Source organism: Urocitellus parryii, chromosome 11 (genome assembly GCF_045843805.1).
Source record: "Urocitellus parryii isolate mUroPar1 chromosome 11, mUroPar1.hap1, whole genome shotgun sequence".
Classification (NCBI taxonomy): Eukaryota; Metazoa; Chordata; class Mammalia; order Rodentia; family Sciuridae; genus Urocitellus; species Urocitellus parryii.
In genome coordinates, this window is record NC_135541.1 from 14,881,309 (window position 1) to 14,898,455 (window position 17,147).

At 51.7% G+C, this 17,147-nt stretch overlaps 1 protein-coding gene across 1 annotated transcript in view; it reads left to right on the plus strand.

Annotated features, from left to right (window-relative positions):
* The first annotated feature begins 1,163 nt into the window (after positions 1 to 1,163).
* Positions 1,164 to 17,147, plus strand: part of Nipal3 (NIPA like domain containing 3) — a 40,123-nt gene continuing 24,139 nt past the window's right edge. Inside the window, exon 1 of the mRNA XM_026403618.2 lies at positions 1,164 to 1,391. Within this exon, the coding sequence (XP_026259403.2) occupies positions 1,299 to 1,391 (93 nt within the window). The 5' untranslated portion in view covers positions 1,164 to 1,298. The remainder of the gene's footprint in view (positions 1,392 to 17,147) is intronic.

Below are 17,147 nucleotides of genomic sequence, written 5' to 3' on the forward strand. Positions count from 1 at the left end.
TTCGGAGGCCCTTTGACAAAGTGAGACTCGGGCCAAATGGCCCTCATGGCTGCCATGGCATGAAGGCTACATCTGGTGTCTCCTGGGTGCTGGACTTGGTAGTCTCCCTATTTCTTAGGCATGTGCTGTTCACAATAGGAACCAGAATTCCTGGACATAGGGTGGGCTGGCAGAAGGAACTAGAAGCTATGGGATAGGCAGTTTTCTAAAGCCTGGGGGCATGGCAGAGCCGGTGTCTGTTTAACACACAGTGAGCCCTTAATAACTGTCTCATGGATGGTTATGGGAGAGAAGAGGAGGAATATGCATGAGTAAATCAAATGATCAAACTGGTGCGAATAAAATTAAAACTAGTAGCAGCTGACATTGATTAACCATTTACTGGGCATGCATTTTACATGCCTTATTGCAACAAATCCTCACAATAATAAATCCTAACCCATGGGTTAGGAACATTAGTATCCATCTGTTATAGCTCAGGAAGCTGCCTAAAAAGTTAAATCACCCTGCCAAGGTAAAACATGGCAGATCAAAGGCAATTTAAAATATTTTTATGTTAAATATCCAAATTCAAATGAGTTTTGTTTGTTTGGAGTTTTTCTTGTGCATATGTTGGGTTTTTTGTTGTTTTTTTTTTTTATTTCCCTGCACTGTGGTAGGGTTTCGGCCGCAGTCCTCAGAACACTAGCATATTTTCTCTTTCTTTTCTGTTTGGTAGAAAAGTTTGAGAAGTGCTGACAATACCAGTCCAATGAAGTGAACAGGGATGATCGTCACCGGGGATCCTACTTCTGTCCTTAAGAGCCTATGGAATAAAGGAGGGTTTAAACTTAGGGTATGATAGGAGGAAGCAAGAAGAGTAGGAGAGGGAAGAATTGCCCAATGACCCAGGAGAAAAGTTTTGGGGTGGATGAGCAATGTCAGTCTTCAGGGGGCCAAAGGTATGATACAGTGTCTCAAATGGCCCTGCCTCTCCTGGCCAGTGTGGTCCTGACGCTGCTCTCAGGGAGCAAGGCAGGGACTGTGTTTCGCTCTGCATGCATTTTTAATGTCCCTCTCCACCACCCTAGAGCACAGCAAGAATTGGAAACGCACCCTCCTTGTCTGCTTGGGAGAGACAGAAATTGGCTCTCCACTCCGGGAAGCCGAAGAGAAAGCTATAGATCAGCCAGAAGAGCCTCGAGTGCTTTTTGGCCGAGGAGGAGATGGCTGCCGGGAGGAGGTGAGCATCTTGGGGAGGATGGCGTAGCCGCACTCCAGCTCCAGGCCGGGCCCTGAGGATGAGCCACTAGAGCGCCATGGACGGAGCCCAGCGCGCAGGACTGCAGCTGCAGCAGCTCCCGCCCACCAGCAGCGCCGCCTCCGGGGGCGAGGCTTCCTTCTCCTACAAGGCAAGGACTTTTCTCCTGGTTTGGGAATTTTACATTTTTCAAACCAGAAAACAACACAGCGTGGCTTTGACTGGCAGATGTATCCAGGGTGCACGTGCCTGTGGCAGGCAGAAACAGACGGCCCCCACATAGGCAGGGCAACAGGAACCGAGAGAAAGGAAATGCTCATTAAAACCCATAAAAATAGGGAGGTCGAGACACAGCTTAGAAGCAGAGGGAAGGCAGTGCATTCCTACTTAGAAGATTCCATGCTTTAAAGAATCACGTGTTCCAGGAGTTGCAGGCGATCGGTGTCCATGACTTATCTCCTTCGTGTCTTTTTTCTGGTATTACAGTTTCAGGGCCATGTTGTACATGAGGTTTTGGATCTTGGTTGTTTCACTTAATCTAACTTGTAGAATATTTCCCCATAGCCATGAGAGTGAGCCAACGGGTGCTTTTTGAATGATTGCCCAGTAATCTGTTGAGCTGTTGTAGAACACGCCCCGTTGTTGGATATGCAGGTCCTTTCTAATCTGGGGTGACTGCAAACGGCGCACATCACAGAATGTAAATCTTTGAGTCCATCTCTTGATTTTTTTCTTATTTTTTAAAATTCTAATTAGTTATACATGACAGCAGAATGCATTTTGACATATTATACACAAATGGAGCACAACTTCTCGTTCCTCTGGCTATACATGGTGCAGATTCACTCCAGTAGTTTAATCATACATTTATATAGTGTAATGATAATGTCTCTCTCCTTCTACCGTCCTTCCCATCCCCCAAAGCCCCAACCTTCCCCTCACTCCCTTCTACACAAACCAAAGTTCCTTCCTTCTTCCTTATCCCCCCACCCCACTATGGATCAGCATCTGCTTATCAGAGAAAACATTCAGCTTTTGGTTTTTTGGGATTGGCTTATTTCACTTAGCATGAAATTCTCTAGTTCCTTCCATTTACCTGCAGAAGCCATAATTTCTTCTTTATGGCTGAGTAATATTCCATTGTGTATATGTACCACATTTTCTTTACCCATCCATCTGTTGAAGGGCATCTAGGTTGGTTCCATAGTTTAACTATTGTGAACTGAGCTGCTATAAACCTTGATATGGCTGCGTCACTGTAGTATGCTGATTTTAAATTTTGGGGGTATAAACTGAGGCGTGGGATAGCTGGGTCAAATGGTGGTTTCATTTCAGGTTTTCTCATTATTTTCTTATATCCACAGAGGTACAATTATTAGGTCAAAGGGAATGAGCCTTTTTAAAATTAAGGGGTTTCTAATGTCAAGTATCCACATTTCTCAATACCTTTGAGTACAGCATCTTGGATTTTAGGTTTTATTTGTTTTTTTCCTGGATCAATCGGAGACTGATAATACCCTAGAGCCAGTGAAGAACTTAGACCCCCTCCTTTTATGGACTGGGAAACTCAGGCCAAGAGATGAGAAGTGACATACTGAAGATCACGTAGCAAGTTCAGAAGCAGAACTAGAATATTATTACTTCTAGATCACGACAACTAATGTTTATTGAGCCTTATGCTCTGCCCAGGTACCTGCTGGTTCTCACATGCATTTTCTCAGATAATCTTCACAATAAATAATACTGAATGCAGCCACAGTTTTCCCCATCTGTAAGATGGGCTAATGGTAGTTCTGTCTCCTGGCGGTAGTGGGGATGAAGTGAATTCGCCAGTTGAAGCACTTGGAGCAGTCACTTGTGCACAGTGACCAGGGTTTGCCACGTACTTGCTGTTACCCCTTTGGAGAGGTTATGTGAGGCCCAGAATTTAAACAGGGTCAGGCTAACAAGAACACCCTGCTCCTCACCCATGTGCCACAGGGTACTATCTCCTTCATGCCTCGACTCCTGGCCGAGTCCCCTCTTTGCTAGAGCCCCCTCCAATGTGCTGTGTCACTCCTGCGTGTCAAAGAAGGGTACGAGGCAGGAAGAATAAATAGGGCACTGGGGAAAATCAAAGGCTTTTATCATCTCAATTCCGCCTGACGAGCCGAGCACACTGTGCGCACACACAAGTCATCAGATTTGCCTGGAGCTGGGCTCTCTGCAGAGCCAGGGTTGACTCGGACCCGGCCGGCTCCGTCATGCCCAGGAGAGCTGTGTAGCTGGTTCCAGAGTTGGGTCTGTTCTGAGCCAAGGTGACACTTTCTCACTGTGGGCGTCCTGCTCCTTGATCTTCTTTCTGTGAAAGCCTGTCATTTCCCCTCCCTGCACGGCCACCGTATTCTTCTAGGGCTGTGATAGGAAGAGGGTCTTGGCCCAGTCCGTCATCACTGGTGGGTGGTCTCAGGCAAGTCTCGGGCCCTCTCTCTACATCGGTTTGTCTCTGTGAAATGAAGCGGCAGAGTTCATGAATTGTCCCCAGTCCTAGCTGGCCACCAGAAGTACCTGGGGGTGCCCTAAAATACACAGGTTTCTCCCTCTTGGGCTCATCTCTGCCTTTCACCCCCTCTTCTTTACTCAGCTGCAAATCGTGGCTGAGCATATCTACAAACTGGAGTCTACATTTTATAAAAATGCCTCAGGTGACTTGGGTGATCAGCCAGGTGGGGGATTTCTAGAGGAGGTGATCTGAGCTGCTCCCTCCCCCACCCCCAACTTGTCCTGAGAAACTGATCATCTCGGGCTGAAAGCCAGAGACTTTTTTTTGTTTTTGGTGGTTCTGGGGATTGCACTCTACCAACTGAGCTACAGCCCCAGCTCCACCCCCCTTTATTTTAAATGTGCTACAGGGGATTGGACCCAGGGTCTTGCACTTGCGAGACAAATGCTCTTATATATACAGAGAAGCGTATAAATCGTAGCACTAGATGCGAGATTTTAACAGAGAGAGGGCACACGGGACCAGCCTGCAGATCAAGAGCATTATAGTACCAAAAATTTCCTTGTTCCTCTCCCAGCCACTTCCCTGCCCAGGAGTAACCAACCACCCTCCCTTCAAGTCCAAAGGCACAGTGGAGGAGTTCCTGGATGGGCCCGGCCCTAGTGCTGCCGACACCAGGCCTCGATCTGGGAAGAGCAGGACCTGTCCCTGTGCTTTTTGGTTTTCAGAGTCTTAATTAATAGCGGTCAGTGTCCTGATAGAAGCTGTTCTCTCTGGATCAGGCCTGGGCCTCACTTTATAATGACATTGTAGAGAGGCTGGTGCCATCGAAAGGAGATTGTACCCCAAGAGAAGGGGCCACGGGGGGCGGGGGGGGGGCACGGGGGAAGCCACGAGGGGAAGCACCAGGATCAGGATCGGTCTCGGGGGCACAGATGGCGAGGGAAGGCCCTGCCCAGTGCCTTCGTTGTGATGTCCCAGGGAAGGCAGGGCAGGGCGGCATGACGTGGACATCCTGGCTAACTTGAAAAATGTCCAGAGACTTTGGGACCTGGGGACTCTCCTCAGGTGTCTGGTGCCCAGGTGGATTTGGGGCAGGGGGATACTGACCTGATGAGGGTTTGACCCAGGAGCTGGCGGGGGTGGGCTCTGGGTTGGCCAGTCAGCACGCAGGAGGGGCCTCCTGTGCTGGGCTGAGAATTGGCTGGCTTGGGAGGTGGGGTGTCTCCCCCATCAGCAAGGCTGACTGCCAGGGTGTCAGGAATCCAGAAAATCAGAAGTTGGTATGATTGGTGAGGAAGGAGCACCAAAAAGCCAGAGTCTAGGACAACAGAGCGGCTCCCGAGGAGATTCCTGGTCCATGCCGTTGTGATCACAAATTCTGTTCCATCCCTTCTTATGGAACATCTTCATGCCAGAGCAGAGGGAAATCAGTCATGGTGACTGCCAAGGGGCGGAGACTGAGGTGGGCATGGGAACAGCTGGTTTTGAGCCCAGGGAAATACCAGGTGGGGTCAGGGGAAGAAGATCTGGGTTCACATCCTGATCCTGCTTCTTCCTAGACAAGGGACCTCAGAAGATCTGTGACCTCATCAGCAGTGTGGTGGCCTCGCCCCCCAGCCCCCTGAGTGGACCAGTCCTGACCCTGCGATGGGCACGATAGGCAGAGGGAGGCACTTAGCTCAGAAAGGTCATGGTCACGGGGAGGAGGAAGGGGAAGGCAGAGTCGGGAGGTGTGGTTAGCTCTGCCTGGGGAGCGGGGAAGGGCTTGAAGGGGAAGCTCTCCTTCCTCCTTGATTTTACCCAGGCTATCTTATTTGCCAGGAATAAAATAAAATTTTATAACTCATTTCAGGAAAGCTCAGGCAAAGGGGGAATTACCGTAAGGCTGTGGCGTGGCTCCGCACTCGGAGCAGGAAGGGCAGAGGGGTCTGGAAGGGCTGCTTCAGAAGAGGGAAGGCTGACGCCTAGGGGGGCCCGCTGCCCACCCTTGTCCAGTCAGTGTCCTTTGGGGGAGGGGCTGGCCAGGCCCTGACCATCCAAGCAGCATGGTTTCCGGGGCAGCTCTGAGAAGAGGGCTATGTGGGCTGGGAAGGCCGCCCTCCAGGCACTTCCCTTGGGACAGGGAAGCAGTGAGTGGCCCCAAGTCTAGCCTGACTGGTGGACGAAGCCCTGCCCTCCACCCTGCCCAGCAGGGCCTGGATTCTGGCTGTGAAGGAGGGTGCTAGAGCCAGGAGGGAGTCTGTCCCAGCAGGTCCCCACACATTCTCTGCCTGGAAGCACAGGCCTCAGTTTCTAGTAGGTAGTGGCTGTACCCCTGCTGTGTCCGCCAGGTGCTGGGGGAACCTGAGCTACATGGTCAGCGGAGGGGCAGCTTCCCTGGGGGAATCCGGGGGAAGGGGAGGGTGGAGATACTTAACACCAGTACCTCTCCTTCAAGGCAGAATTTGGCAAAAAAGAGAGCTCCGGCAGGTGTCGAGAGCATGGACCTTGGACTCTCCAAGACCTGGTCTCAGATCCCGGCCCCGTTGCTCTCTGCCATGCCGACTGGGAGCGTCCGTCAGCCTCTGCAGGCCAGTTTCAAACCCATCCTGCAGGGTGGCGGTGAGGGCTGGGAACGGGTGGCCTGTGCCATTCCCTGCTTCTGCGGCAAACCCCACCGTCCTTCCAGCTCTGCTGCAGGATTGATCACTTCTTCCACGAAGACCTTCTCAGGCTTCTCGGCAGGAAAATACAGGCCCTTTACCCAGAGCCAACTAATAATTGCTGCCATAACAACACTAGTGAACATCTGCCAAGTGTTGACTGCTATGTGATGGCACTCATCCTCTCAGAAGCCCCTCGAGGAGACCCCCATTTTACATGCGAGGAAACTGGCACTGAGAGGCCAATTAACTTGCCTGAGGCCACACAGTCAACAGGTAGTAAAGCTGGGGTCAAATCAAGTCTCTGCACTGCCGAGGTCCTTGGTCCCAGCTGCTACTCTATGCTGCTCACGTTGTGCCAGGCGCTCTGTGAGACCCTTCCCACTCCCTGACATTAGTGATTAAATGTGGAAATGACAACCTCAGGGAAGGTAATGACTCACCTGCCAGAGAAGGTAAGCATCAGAGAGGTGGCCTGAAGCCAGCGTGCAGGTGTGGCTGGGTCTGTTGAGCCAGACCTGGGGGCCCCATGCATTTGGATACCAGCTGCCTCGGGCCAAGCCAGGGTGCAGGACTGTGTACTCACCAGACTCCGCTTCAAAGCCCAAGGTGTTGTGGGAGGTCAGTGTAAACTGCAGGTGAGGACTGGTCTTGTCGCTGCCGTGTTTAAATGGAGGCTCTTGGTGGCAGACGGCGCAGTGCAGCTGAGAGCTGAGGCTCCACTTGGAATCCAGTGTCCACACCAGGTTTGCTCTCTCCGACTTTGGGCTGCCTTCCTGAGGACAGTTTATTCTTGCAGAGTTATAGGTGGTCAAAGATCCATTCTCTGGTAAGAAAATATCAGAGCCAGAAGGGCCCTTGGAGTTGTTAGTAGTGATGATAAAGGCTTGTGTCAGTATTGGCCATATCATGTGACGTGGCCACCCGGGCCCTGCTCACATGACATAGTCCTGGGAGGGTTCGGATTATATGAGTGGAGTGACTCTAAATCCGGCATGTGCTTCATGCCCAGGTACTGAATAGAGCCCTTGCCTTCCCCAGGTGTCCCGTGCGGCCATGTACAGTTACCCTAAATATGGGGATCCCAGGAGGTGGGAGGCCTCACTGCCCGGCCAGTGGAACACAGTGGGCCAGAGTGGTATGGGAGGAGCCATGCTCAGCCTGGCCTGCCGCAGGCTCCATCGCCACTTTGGCCTGGTCCTGAGCCTCCTCAACTATCAACCCTCATGCGGGGCACGGCGTCTGCTCCCACCTGGATGGACAGTTTGGACTGAGCTCTGCCTCTTCCCAGGAAAACTGAGCCATGGTCAGGAACTGGATCAGGTGTTTCCTCAGAACATCTGCCCACCTGGATGGCAGGGACAATGTCAGGGACAGAGACGTCCCAGGTGAAGACACTGACCTGTGTTCCCTAAGAGGCGGTTCTCCCCACCCAGCCCCCTGGCTGGGACCTGCTTATTCCTGTCTGCACCTTTTCCTAAGAGAGCCCTGACTCCAAGGTGGAATCCTGACTCCAGGGTCAAATTCAGGTTCTGGGTTGGCTCACCAGCGCCTCCCACCTCAAGTGACCTCCGTGAGAACAGAGTTACCCTGGGCAAGCCAGGAGGCCAGCAGGTCCCCCGGAGGAAGCTCTCCAGGGCCGCCCTGTCCTTCCCTTGCTGTCCCCAGAACTGCCAGTCTCATGGTTTCAGGCTCTGAGGCTTGTAGAACAAATTTGCTGGCGGGATTCTCCTGAACTTCCAATTACCCTGCGCCGGGCCCTGGAGGGTGGCTGATAGGTGTGTGTGCAACCCGTGTGACCCTGGGCGGTGGCGCCTTCTTTGCCAGACTTTAAATGCTCATAAAAGGGAACCAGTCACCACTTCACAAAGGTTTGGGGGCATAATGAGCCTTGATGAGGCCCTTGGAGAGGCCTGCACGGAAGCCATGAGTTATGTCTGTCACCGGTCACAGCTGTCCCTGCCTAGTTTAATGCTGTGGAAATGGCTTTTAAAAGAAACCTCCCCTGCCCGTGTCATTGGTGAGAGCATGGCGCCTACGAGTGGGGTTACGTCTTTCCTAGTTTGCTTTGTCCCCTCTGAAAAGTCCCTCAGCACCATGGAGACAGGAGGCAGCATCGTCACCAGGAGGCCAGAAGTCAGACTTGCAGGTTCAGGTCCTCCTGTCCTTACCCTCCTTAAGTTATTTCACTTCTCTGAGGCTTACTTTGTCCTCTGTGAGCCCCCTCCCCTGTGTGTGCTCAGAACAGGAGCACAACTGGGCACAGTGGGGGACCTCCTTGTGCCCGCCACTCAGGAGGCTCAGGCAGGAGGATCGCTTGAGCCCAGGAGTTTGAGGCCAGCCAAGGCAACACAGGAAGGTCCAATATCAAAAATATATACAGGAATTGGAATTGTACCACCTCACAGGGTTGTGAGTGGCCCAGAGGTGCCCAGAGAGGCTTTGTGCCGGCCCGTCTCTGAGCGCTCTGTGCATACCAGCCGTCATCACCCTGGCAGCCATTTGACTGGGAACGTTTGGCTCTAGATTGGCTTCTCCTCATGCACTGTGAAGTTTCCATTTCGAGTCCACCCGTCACCAGTGCCCTCTGTGAAATGGCACTGCCATGTCTCTGAGGCAAGGGGCCCCTTCCCTTGCTCAGCTCTCCTCCATCGGTGGCGTGTCGAGGGCACCTGCTTGGCCGGCCTCCTGGAGGAGCGGGCATGGCGTCGGAGGGGGGCACGGACTGTCTGAGCAGAACGTAAACTGGCCATCAGTCAGTTCCAGGTGGAACCCTTTTTGGAGGTCAGAGGTGGCCAAAGATGGGCGTTTTTATGTGGTCACCCTCATCCTCAGAGCTGAAGTCAGGCCTGTCTTCAGATCACCTCAGGAGGTCCCCGAGGCAGCCCAGAGGGAGGACAGTCCCCGTCCTGCCACCGGCAGAGGAGGAGGAAGCCAGGCCCCAGGGAGGAGCCCTGTAGCCGCTGCCCTGCGAGCCCCATGGCTCCCCTCACTCCCGGAGCCTGTTGGTTCTCCGTTGTCCCCCACAAAGGCCGCTGCCAGCCGGACATGTCCGTGGAACTGGAAGCAGAGTTCTTTGGTCACCTCCTGCCCCAGGAGCTCAGTGCTAGGGCTGGCCCCAGCGCCCCGTAGCCACAGCCCCTGCTCCTGGCACAGGCCACAGGTCCGCGGTGGAAGTTCCTTCCAGGTGGCTGGGCTTTGCCCTGCGTCCTCCATCAGGACCACAGGGGACGGAGGGCTTCCCTGAGGTCCTCAAATGTGACCCTGTAAAGAAATGCCACCTGTTTCCTGATAAAGCTTTTAGTTGCCATCTAGAATTTTTCATGGCAATTTAAAACATTTGCAGAGTAGGTAAATACTGGCATCTTTAAACACGGTTACCCCTTCCGTGCCCAGCACCAGCCTTCTGAAAACCACCTAAACCATCTCCTCAGCTCCTGGGAAATTTAACCTCATTCTTTTTTTCTCCTTGAATTTGTATTCCCCTGGTATTTCCCTCACAGAATTTTATCCCAAAATTCTATCTTTTAAAGTTTTATGGGCCCCCATCAAACTTCAGACAAGTTAAATTTAGGAGGGTTTATCTGAGCAAGGAGTGCTTCATGCGTGGGGCAGCACTCGGAACCAGAAGGGGTTCAGAGAGCTCCGGGGAGGTAGCAGGAACAGTGGGTTTGTGGGTTGAATGCAGAAGCGAAGTAAAGAAACCACCTAAAGGGCCCTGCATGGCAGTTGGCCTCTAGTTAGAAGTGATTCACTACTTCTGATTGGTGGAATTAAGTTTCATTTTACTTTGGTTTTCTTATGTAGGATCCCAAGGTGCTGGAGCTGGCTTAGCCTAATGACTTTCCAATTAAGAATGATTTTTAACACTTGCCATAAGGAAAAAAGTAGAGTATTTCATCAATTTCATTTTTTAAAATTTCCTTCAGCAGCTAGGGAGGCTGAGGCAAGAGGATCTCCAGTTCAAAGCCAGCCTCAGCAACTCATCGAGGCCCTAAGCAAATCAGCAAGACCCTGTTTCTAAACAAAATATTAAAAAGGGCTAGGCTCAGTAACTGCTGTGTGGCTCAGTAGTTAAGTGACTCTGGATTCAATTCCTGGTATAAAAAAAATTTTTTTTCCTTGGATTTGAGGTTCATAAGGGTTGATTCAGTCAAAAGATCCTCTTTCTTGCCCCATCTGGATGTAAGCAATTGATTAATGGAATATAAAGTTTTATGATAATTTTGAACCAAAACTAACAGTGTGTTAGAATTGAGTATTTGAATGAAAAGAATGAGGCTCTTCATTTTAAAAATTCAATTCCTGTGTTCAAGACCAGCACAGGTTGCTAGAAGGGGGTAGAACTCGGTGTCCGTTCTATCACCCGTTTGGTTTCTGTGGCTGGAAGTACTAATAGGTCCTCTCACACTGCTGTAAGTCCCTGCAATGGAAGAGTGTCATTGTAGCTGCATTGCTGAATTCTTTGAACTCCTTCCAAGTTCTGTGGGAAAAAAAAAAAATCACAGTGATAAACCACCTTATCAGCCAGCCAGCTAAAAGTAGGATTAGGGCCTCCTTGGCCTCCTTGATTTTTGTTCAAAGCAAAGTACTGGACATACCTAATTTATTTGATTTTTCTTTCACCATTTCTGTGAAATTTATCAAAAAGGCATTCCCAGGGCTGGGGACATAGCTCAGCTGGTAGAGTGCTCACCTTGCATGCACAAGGCATCCCCAGCACCAAAAAAAAAAAAAAAAAAAAGCATTACCAGTTAAGTCAGTGACTTTCTTGGCTTGAGGCACCTTGGTTAGCCTGTGTGACCAGAAAGGTCTGCGGGAAGTGAGACGTAAGGAAGTTGACTTGTCGGACTCGTGGAGATGGGAGAGTGGAAGCCCCCCTGGCGACAGGCCCACCTCCAACGTCCTCCCTGGACACTCTGGCGTCCCTTCGTCCTCCCTGGACACTCTGGCGTCCCTTCATCCTCCCTGGATCCTGCCTCGCCTCTCAGTGCCCTGGAGCCCATTTTCCTGGGTCTTGTCCCCTCACACTGGCCACCTTTCTGGTCCTCAAAGGTCCTGTTCTCATTTCCCACTCAGGAGCCTCCCACGGGTTGAGGAACGGCTTACCCCACCCGCCCCCACCTCCCTGGACCCCAGCAGCACCCTCCCAGACACCAGGTCAGCCCGCATTCCTAGAGCACCCTGTGCCTGTAAGCTCCCAGGTGGCTCTGCTCGCAGTGAGATTAAATAATCAGCTATTTAATATACACTGCATGAGGACGGGGACAGGGCGTGACGTTTGCGGTCGGTGCCTGGCACACAGTGGGCCCCAACGGTAGCACCTGGAATCTGCCCTCCCTCCCTTCGCTGCCCGCCACCTGCTCGTGCTCGTCTCTGGCAGGTGGTGCAATTGTCGGCCGAGCCTGGGAGACTGGGCTCAGGACCAGCCCCGATCTTCCCTGCTGTTTATTGAGGCACTAGGCTCAGTTCCACAGCTTCTGTGTTACCCGGTGTGACTTGATAGTTCAGAGCCAGGCCCTGGGGTCAGACCACCCGGGTCCCATCGTGCAGCGTCCGCTTACCAGCTACTCCTCCCGCCCCGTCTGTTTCTTCCCTGTGGAATGAGGTGGCAGTAAGTGGCCGTGAGGATTGACTGAGGTGATGTGTACCAAGTGCCCAGTAAGTGTTGCTGTCTGTCATTACCATCGTCGTCATCATTTTACAAGAAGCCTGGTCTGCCAGTTGCCAAAATCGGAGCTCTCCTTGCTAGTCCCGACCACCTCCCGCTAGCACGTGCCGGCTCCTGGGAGGGCCTCAGGCGTCCTGTGTTGGCTGATGGTCAATGCCATCGAGGGCCCCAGGGAGTCCTGCCGTGAAGAAGTCTGTTTACAGGAACCCGACAGTGTGTGCCAGGAATTGTGCTAGGTTGTGTTCATGGGCTTGTCCTGTTTGTTCTTGCAACAGCCCTGGGAGTCGGGACTCTTAATAACCCCACTTGACAGCTAGGAGACGTGTTCAGGGGAGGCCAGTCACACTGCCAGGAGTGACCGAGGTAGGATTCAAGGCAGGATCTTTCTGACCTCAGAGCTGCCCTGGGCTGTGCTGGAGCACTTCCTGGGAATGCCCGGAGCCCTGCAGGTGGACTTCTGCTGCTGTCTCCAGTCCACGAATGGTGGACTGTGTGTTTGAGACGCTCTGTCTCGGGCCAGGTGCCACGTGGCTGGAGAAAGGAGCAGCCAAGCACGTGAAGTCACCAGGATGGAAATCTTAGCGCCTGCATTTTATTTTAATCAAAGCCCTTTCAATGCTGCCTCTGCCACATGACCCAGAGCCAGGGAGTTAGACTTTGTGCCCAGAGTGGATTCCTTCTTTGAAATCCTCCTCTTCATTGGAACTGTCTTGTGACACGGGCCACATTCACCTTTACCACCATTTATTTGTGCAAAGATTAGGCCACTTAGGGAACATACACCAATTTCCTCACCAGGGCGTGAGCACACACCTGTAATCCCAGTGCCTCGGGAGCTGAGGTAGGAGGATCGCAAGTTCAAAGCCAGCCTCCACAACTTAGTGAGGCCCTAAGCAACCTAGATTGACCCTGTCTCAAAGTAAAATATAAAGCCAGGCGTTGTGACGCATGCCTGTGATCCCAGAGGCTTGCAAGGCTGAGGCAGGAGGATCGCGAGCTCCAAGCCAGCCTCAGCAAAAAATCGAGGTGTTAAGCAACTCAGTGAGACCCTGTCTCTAAATAAAATACAAAATAGGGCTGGGGATGTGGCTCAGTGATTGAGTGCTGAGTTCAATCCCCAGTACCCCTAAAATAAATAAAATATAAAAAGAGCTAAGGATGTGGCTCAGTGGTTAAGCTCCCCCGGGATTCAACCAGTGGTACCACAAAAACAAAGTTCCTTCTGTTAATCAACAAGGACTCCAATTGGATATCGTTTTAAAGTGACAGGGTTGCAGAATTCTGTCCACTCCTGTAAGGTGGTTACCTTTTAAAAAGGTAATGAAGAAATATGTGACAATAATAGCATAATGGGGGGTGAGAAATGGAGCTGTATAGGCAAAGTTCTGTATGCTGCTTCAATTGGTATTAATCTAAGCTGAATTGTTTAAAAAAAATTAAGATGCTCATTGTAATCTTCAGCACAGTCACTAAGAAAATAACTAAAAAATAAATAGTAAAAGAAAAAATAAGGGGCCGGCACGGTGGCCTGTAATCCCAGTGACTCAGGAGACTGAGGCAGGAGGATTACAAGTGCAAAGTCATCCTCATGAACTTAGTGAAACCCTGTCTAGAAATAAAATAGAAAGGGCTAAGGATGTAGCTCAGTGGAAGAGCACCCCTGGATTCAATTACCTGTTCCACTGGAAAATACAGCTGTATAATCAAGGGAGGCAGTAATGGAGAAACTGAGGAACAGGGAGACACAGGCATAGAGAGAAGAGTAGTAAAATAGCAGTCCTGCTCGTGGGAAGTCGGATCAGTGATAAGCAGAGTCCTGAAGCCCGTTTCCAGCAAGCGTCGGTTCCCTTAGGCTCTTTGGTTGCAAATAACTGAAACCAGCTCTTCAGCAAAAGAGAGTGAAGGGCAGGAACCAGGATGGCTCCGGGGGTCTGTGGGACAGGAGCTGAGGGTCCCTCCAGGCCTGGCCATAGGTGGAAGCCTTTGTGTGTCCCAGTCCACGATTTGGTCCCTAGAGAGAGTCCTGACCTGCTGACTTGGGTCAAGCTTGGCTCATAGGCCCGTCCTTGTCCAGGATGGAGCACTTTGAATGACAGTCCCCACAAGACTGCCCGTGGGGGGTGTCGGGGAGAAGTCCTCCACAGCAGAACTGGGGTGCTCTTACCAGAAGACAAGGAAGGTGATGATGTTAGGCCAGCGAGAGTCCTAAGTGTCTACTACAGAGCCAGTGACCGGTGTGTCCCAGAGCTGAATAAGCCAGGGGGGCCTGAGTTAGACTCGGAGAAAGTCCCCTGAGCTTCGCCAAGGTGTGCCCGCGGGCTCCAGGCAGCCATGGGGACACAGCGTTGCCTGAGCTTGTTCAGCCACACCGTGGGTTCTGCCTTTGACCCTTATTAACACGGGACAGTGGGACAGGTTGCAGAGAGGCCAACAGGAGTGCCCGGAGACGGCGTGGGAGACGGATGATTTATTGGGGACAGCTTACAGGAGATCAGGGACTGCTCCAAGAGGGGTCCTGTGGCGCCAGGCTGACAGCGCCTCTGTCCCTCGTGCCTCCTGTTCAGGGGAAGCCAGCTGGAAGCGTGACATGCATCCTCTCCACAGTTCCCTCGGTTCTGCCCGGGTGGCCCCTGAGAGAGGACTTTCCTATGTGGAGCTGCAGAAGCAGTGACATCATCAGCATTAGCTTGCTTAGCTTGTCTGACCAGCATCTGGAGCAACTGTCCTGCTGTACGTGTAAGAAGGTAGCTTTCCACTGACTGCCCTGGCCCCCAGTGAGTGTAAGAGGAAGCCAGTGTGCTGCAAGGTCATAGGTATCTGCTGGGAGCAGTGGCGCACCCCTGTAATCCCAGCCGCCCGGGAGGCTGTGGCAGGAAGAGCACAGGTTCAAAGCCAGCTTCAGCAAAAGTGAGGCACTAAGCAACTCAGCGAGACCCTGGGTCTAAATAAAAAGGTCTGGGATGTAGCTCGGTGATTGAGTGCCCCTGGGTTCGATCCCCGGTACCCCCTCCAAAAAGAATATTCTGTACCTGAACCTTCCCAAGCTATCTGTCATTGTTCCCTTACTTGGCTAGGTTTTGGGGAACTGAAAGGGGGCACTCAGGGGTATGGTGTTTCACTGTCTCCTTTTCTTCAAGGATGATTCACACAGTCTCGGGGAGCCCAGGTAGGGAAGCCCTGGCTTGGTAGGTCTCCCTTGACCCTTCAGCTCTGTTGTCTTCTGACTGCAGCAAGGACAGGGTTTCTGCCCACAGTCAGCGGATCCTTCTGGCTGAATGTGAAGTCAGAACCAGCTTTACGCTGGCCTGATGGGTCCTCTGGTTTCTGTTGGCCACCCACCCAGCTTGGGGCAGGGCTGGAGGAGCTCTTAGCCGTCATCTGGGCCAGCACTCACTTTTCCAGATGGGGGACACACAAACTGACCCAGAGGAGGGACTTGTCCAAGGTGGCTGTGAAGTGGCAGCATTTGGGACCAGCACCCCAGTACCTGCTCCCAGCTCGGCCTCCTTCCCTGTGCTGCGCCCTGCGCCTTGCTGGGTAGAAGTTAAAGACAGCTGTGCCTGGGGACCTAGGCAGACCCTCTGCCTGTGCCGGCTGCCCCCTCCCTGGAAGACCTCCTCAGTGTCAGTACTGAGTGTTCCAGTGGGGGAAAGAGGGAGGGAGGGTGACTTCATCCCTCACTGGTGACCTTTCCTGAGAAGGAGCCTCGGCCAGCTCTGGCCACGCTGGGGCGATCGCTGATTCTCTCTCCAGGTAGACTGGACACTGCGCCAGAGCTGTGCTGATCCTGGGGCCAGGCCTTAGAGGTAGGGTAGACTCCCAGGGAAGAGAGTCGGGGATGAGAGACAGGAGCAGAGGCGAGAAGGAAAGCAGCATCCAGGGAAGGGTGGATGACTGTTTTGCCAAAATAAAGCATTTCTTTAGTGTTAGGGGTGGAGTACTTCTGCTGGGTATATTGGGGACATAATAGGGTGTGGCTGAAATGCTAACCTAAGTGCACCTTAAGAGCCATTGGGTTCCTAAGCATTTACCCTAAGGGGATTGGAGGTGTGGCTTCATGGTAACGCTCTTGCCCAGCAGGACCTGGCCCTGAATGCACTCTCAGAACTGCAAAAAAGAAAAAAGAAAGAAAGAATTTATCCCAAGGGCCTAATCTACACAGATGCACAAACTTTCAGACTAGAATATTCAATCACAGCAAAATTTTTCTGAAGGAAATGGAGCAGGGCATCCACCTATGATCCCAGCAACACAGGAGGCTGAGGAGGGAGGATCACCAGTTTGAGGCCAGCCTGGGCAGTGAGACCCTGTCTCAAAATAGAAAATAAAAAGGGCTGGGGGTGTGGCTCAGAGGTAGAGTGCCCCTAGGCTCAGTCCCCAGTACTGCAGAAAAATGGCCCAAATGTCCAATCATAGTAATGATGTAAAATATAGCACATGAACTATTTGGCCCTTATTTAAAACAATAAATTAAACATGGCTGTCAGGGAAATGTGTTCACAATATGTTGAGTTCCAAAAAAACAAACCAGGTTGTATAAAACAGGTAGTCATTTCATAAAGTAAAGCAACAATTTCCATTGACATCTAAACTTGTAGACAGAAAAAAGCTTACGGGAATGAGAACCACAATGTTTGTAGTGATTATCTCGGGGTTAGCGAGTTACAGGTGGCTTTTCTGTTGTGGTGTTCTTTTTACAAATCAGTATTTCCTAATTATTCAACAAGGAACATACATTTGATAGTCACGTTTAAAAAATACCATGCGGAGGATTCTGAAGCTTATTCATAAGATGATCTAAATTAACATTTTGTAGATTAAATGATTGAAAGGCCCTAGGCCTCGAGCCAGTTAACCGGGTCTCTTTGGGTACTTCTGGCAGCATGAAGGCTCTCAGTAAGATGACAGGACCCAGACCCGTGTTTCTCCTGTAAATGCTGATTTCCAAGCATGGCTTTTCTGCGCAAGATGGTGACCAGCCAGTGCCTCTCAGGGAGGAGCAGGGCAGGCTAGGCCTTATCTGGTCGTTGTGACCACACGGCCAAAGGGTAGAGTTTCCTGGGATACCCAGTTCAGGCTGGATGTTGTTTTTCTGGTTTTCTATGGGGA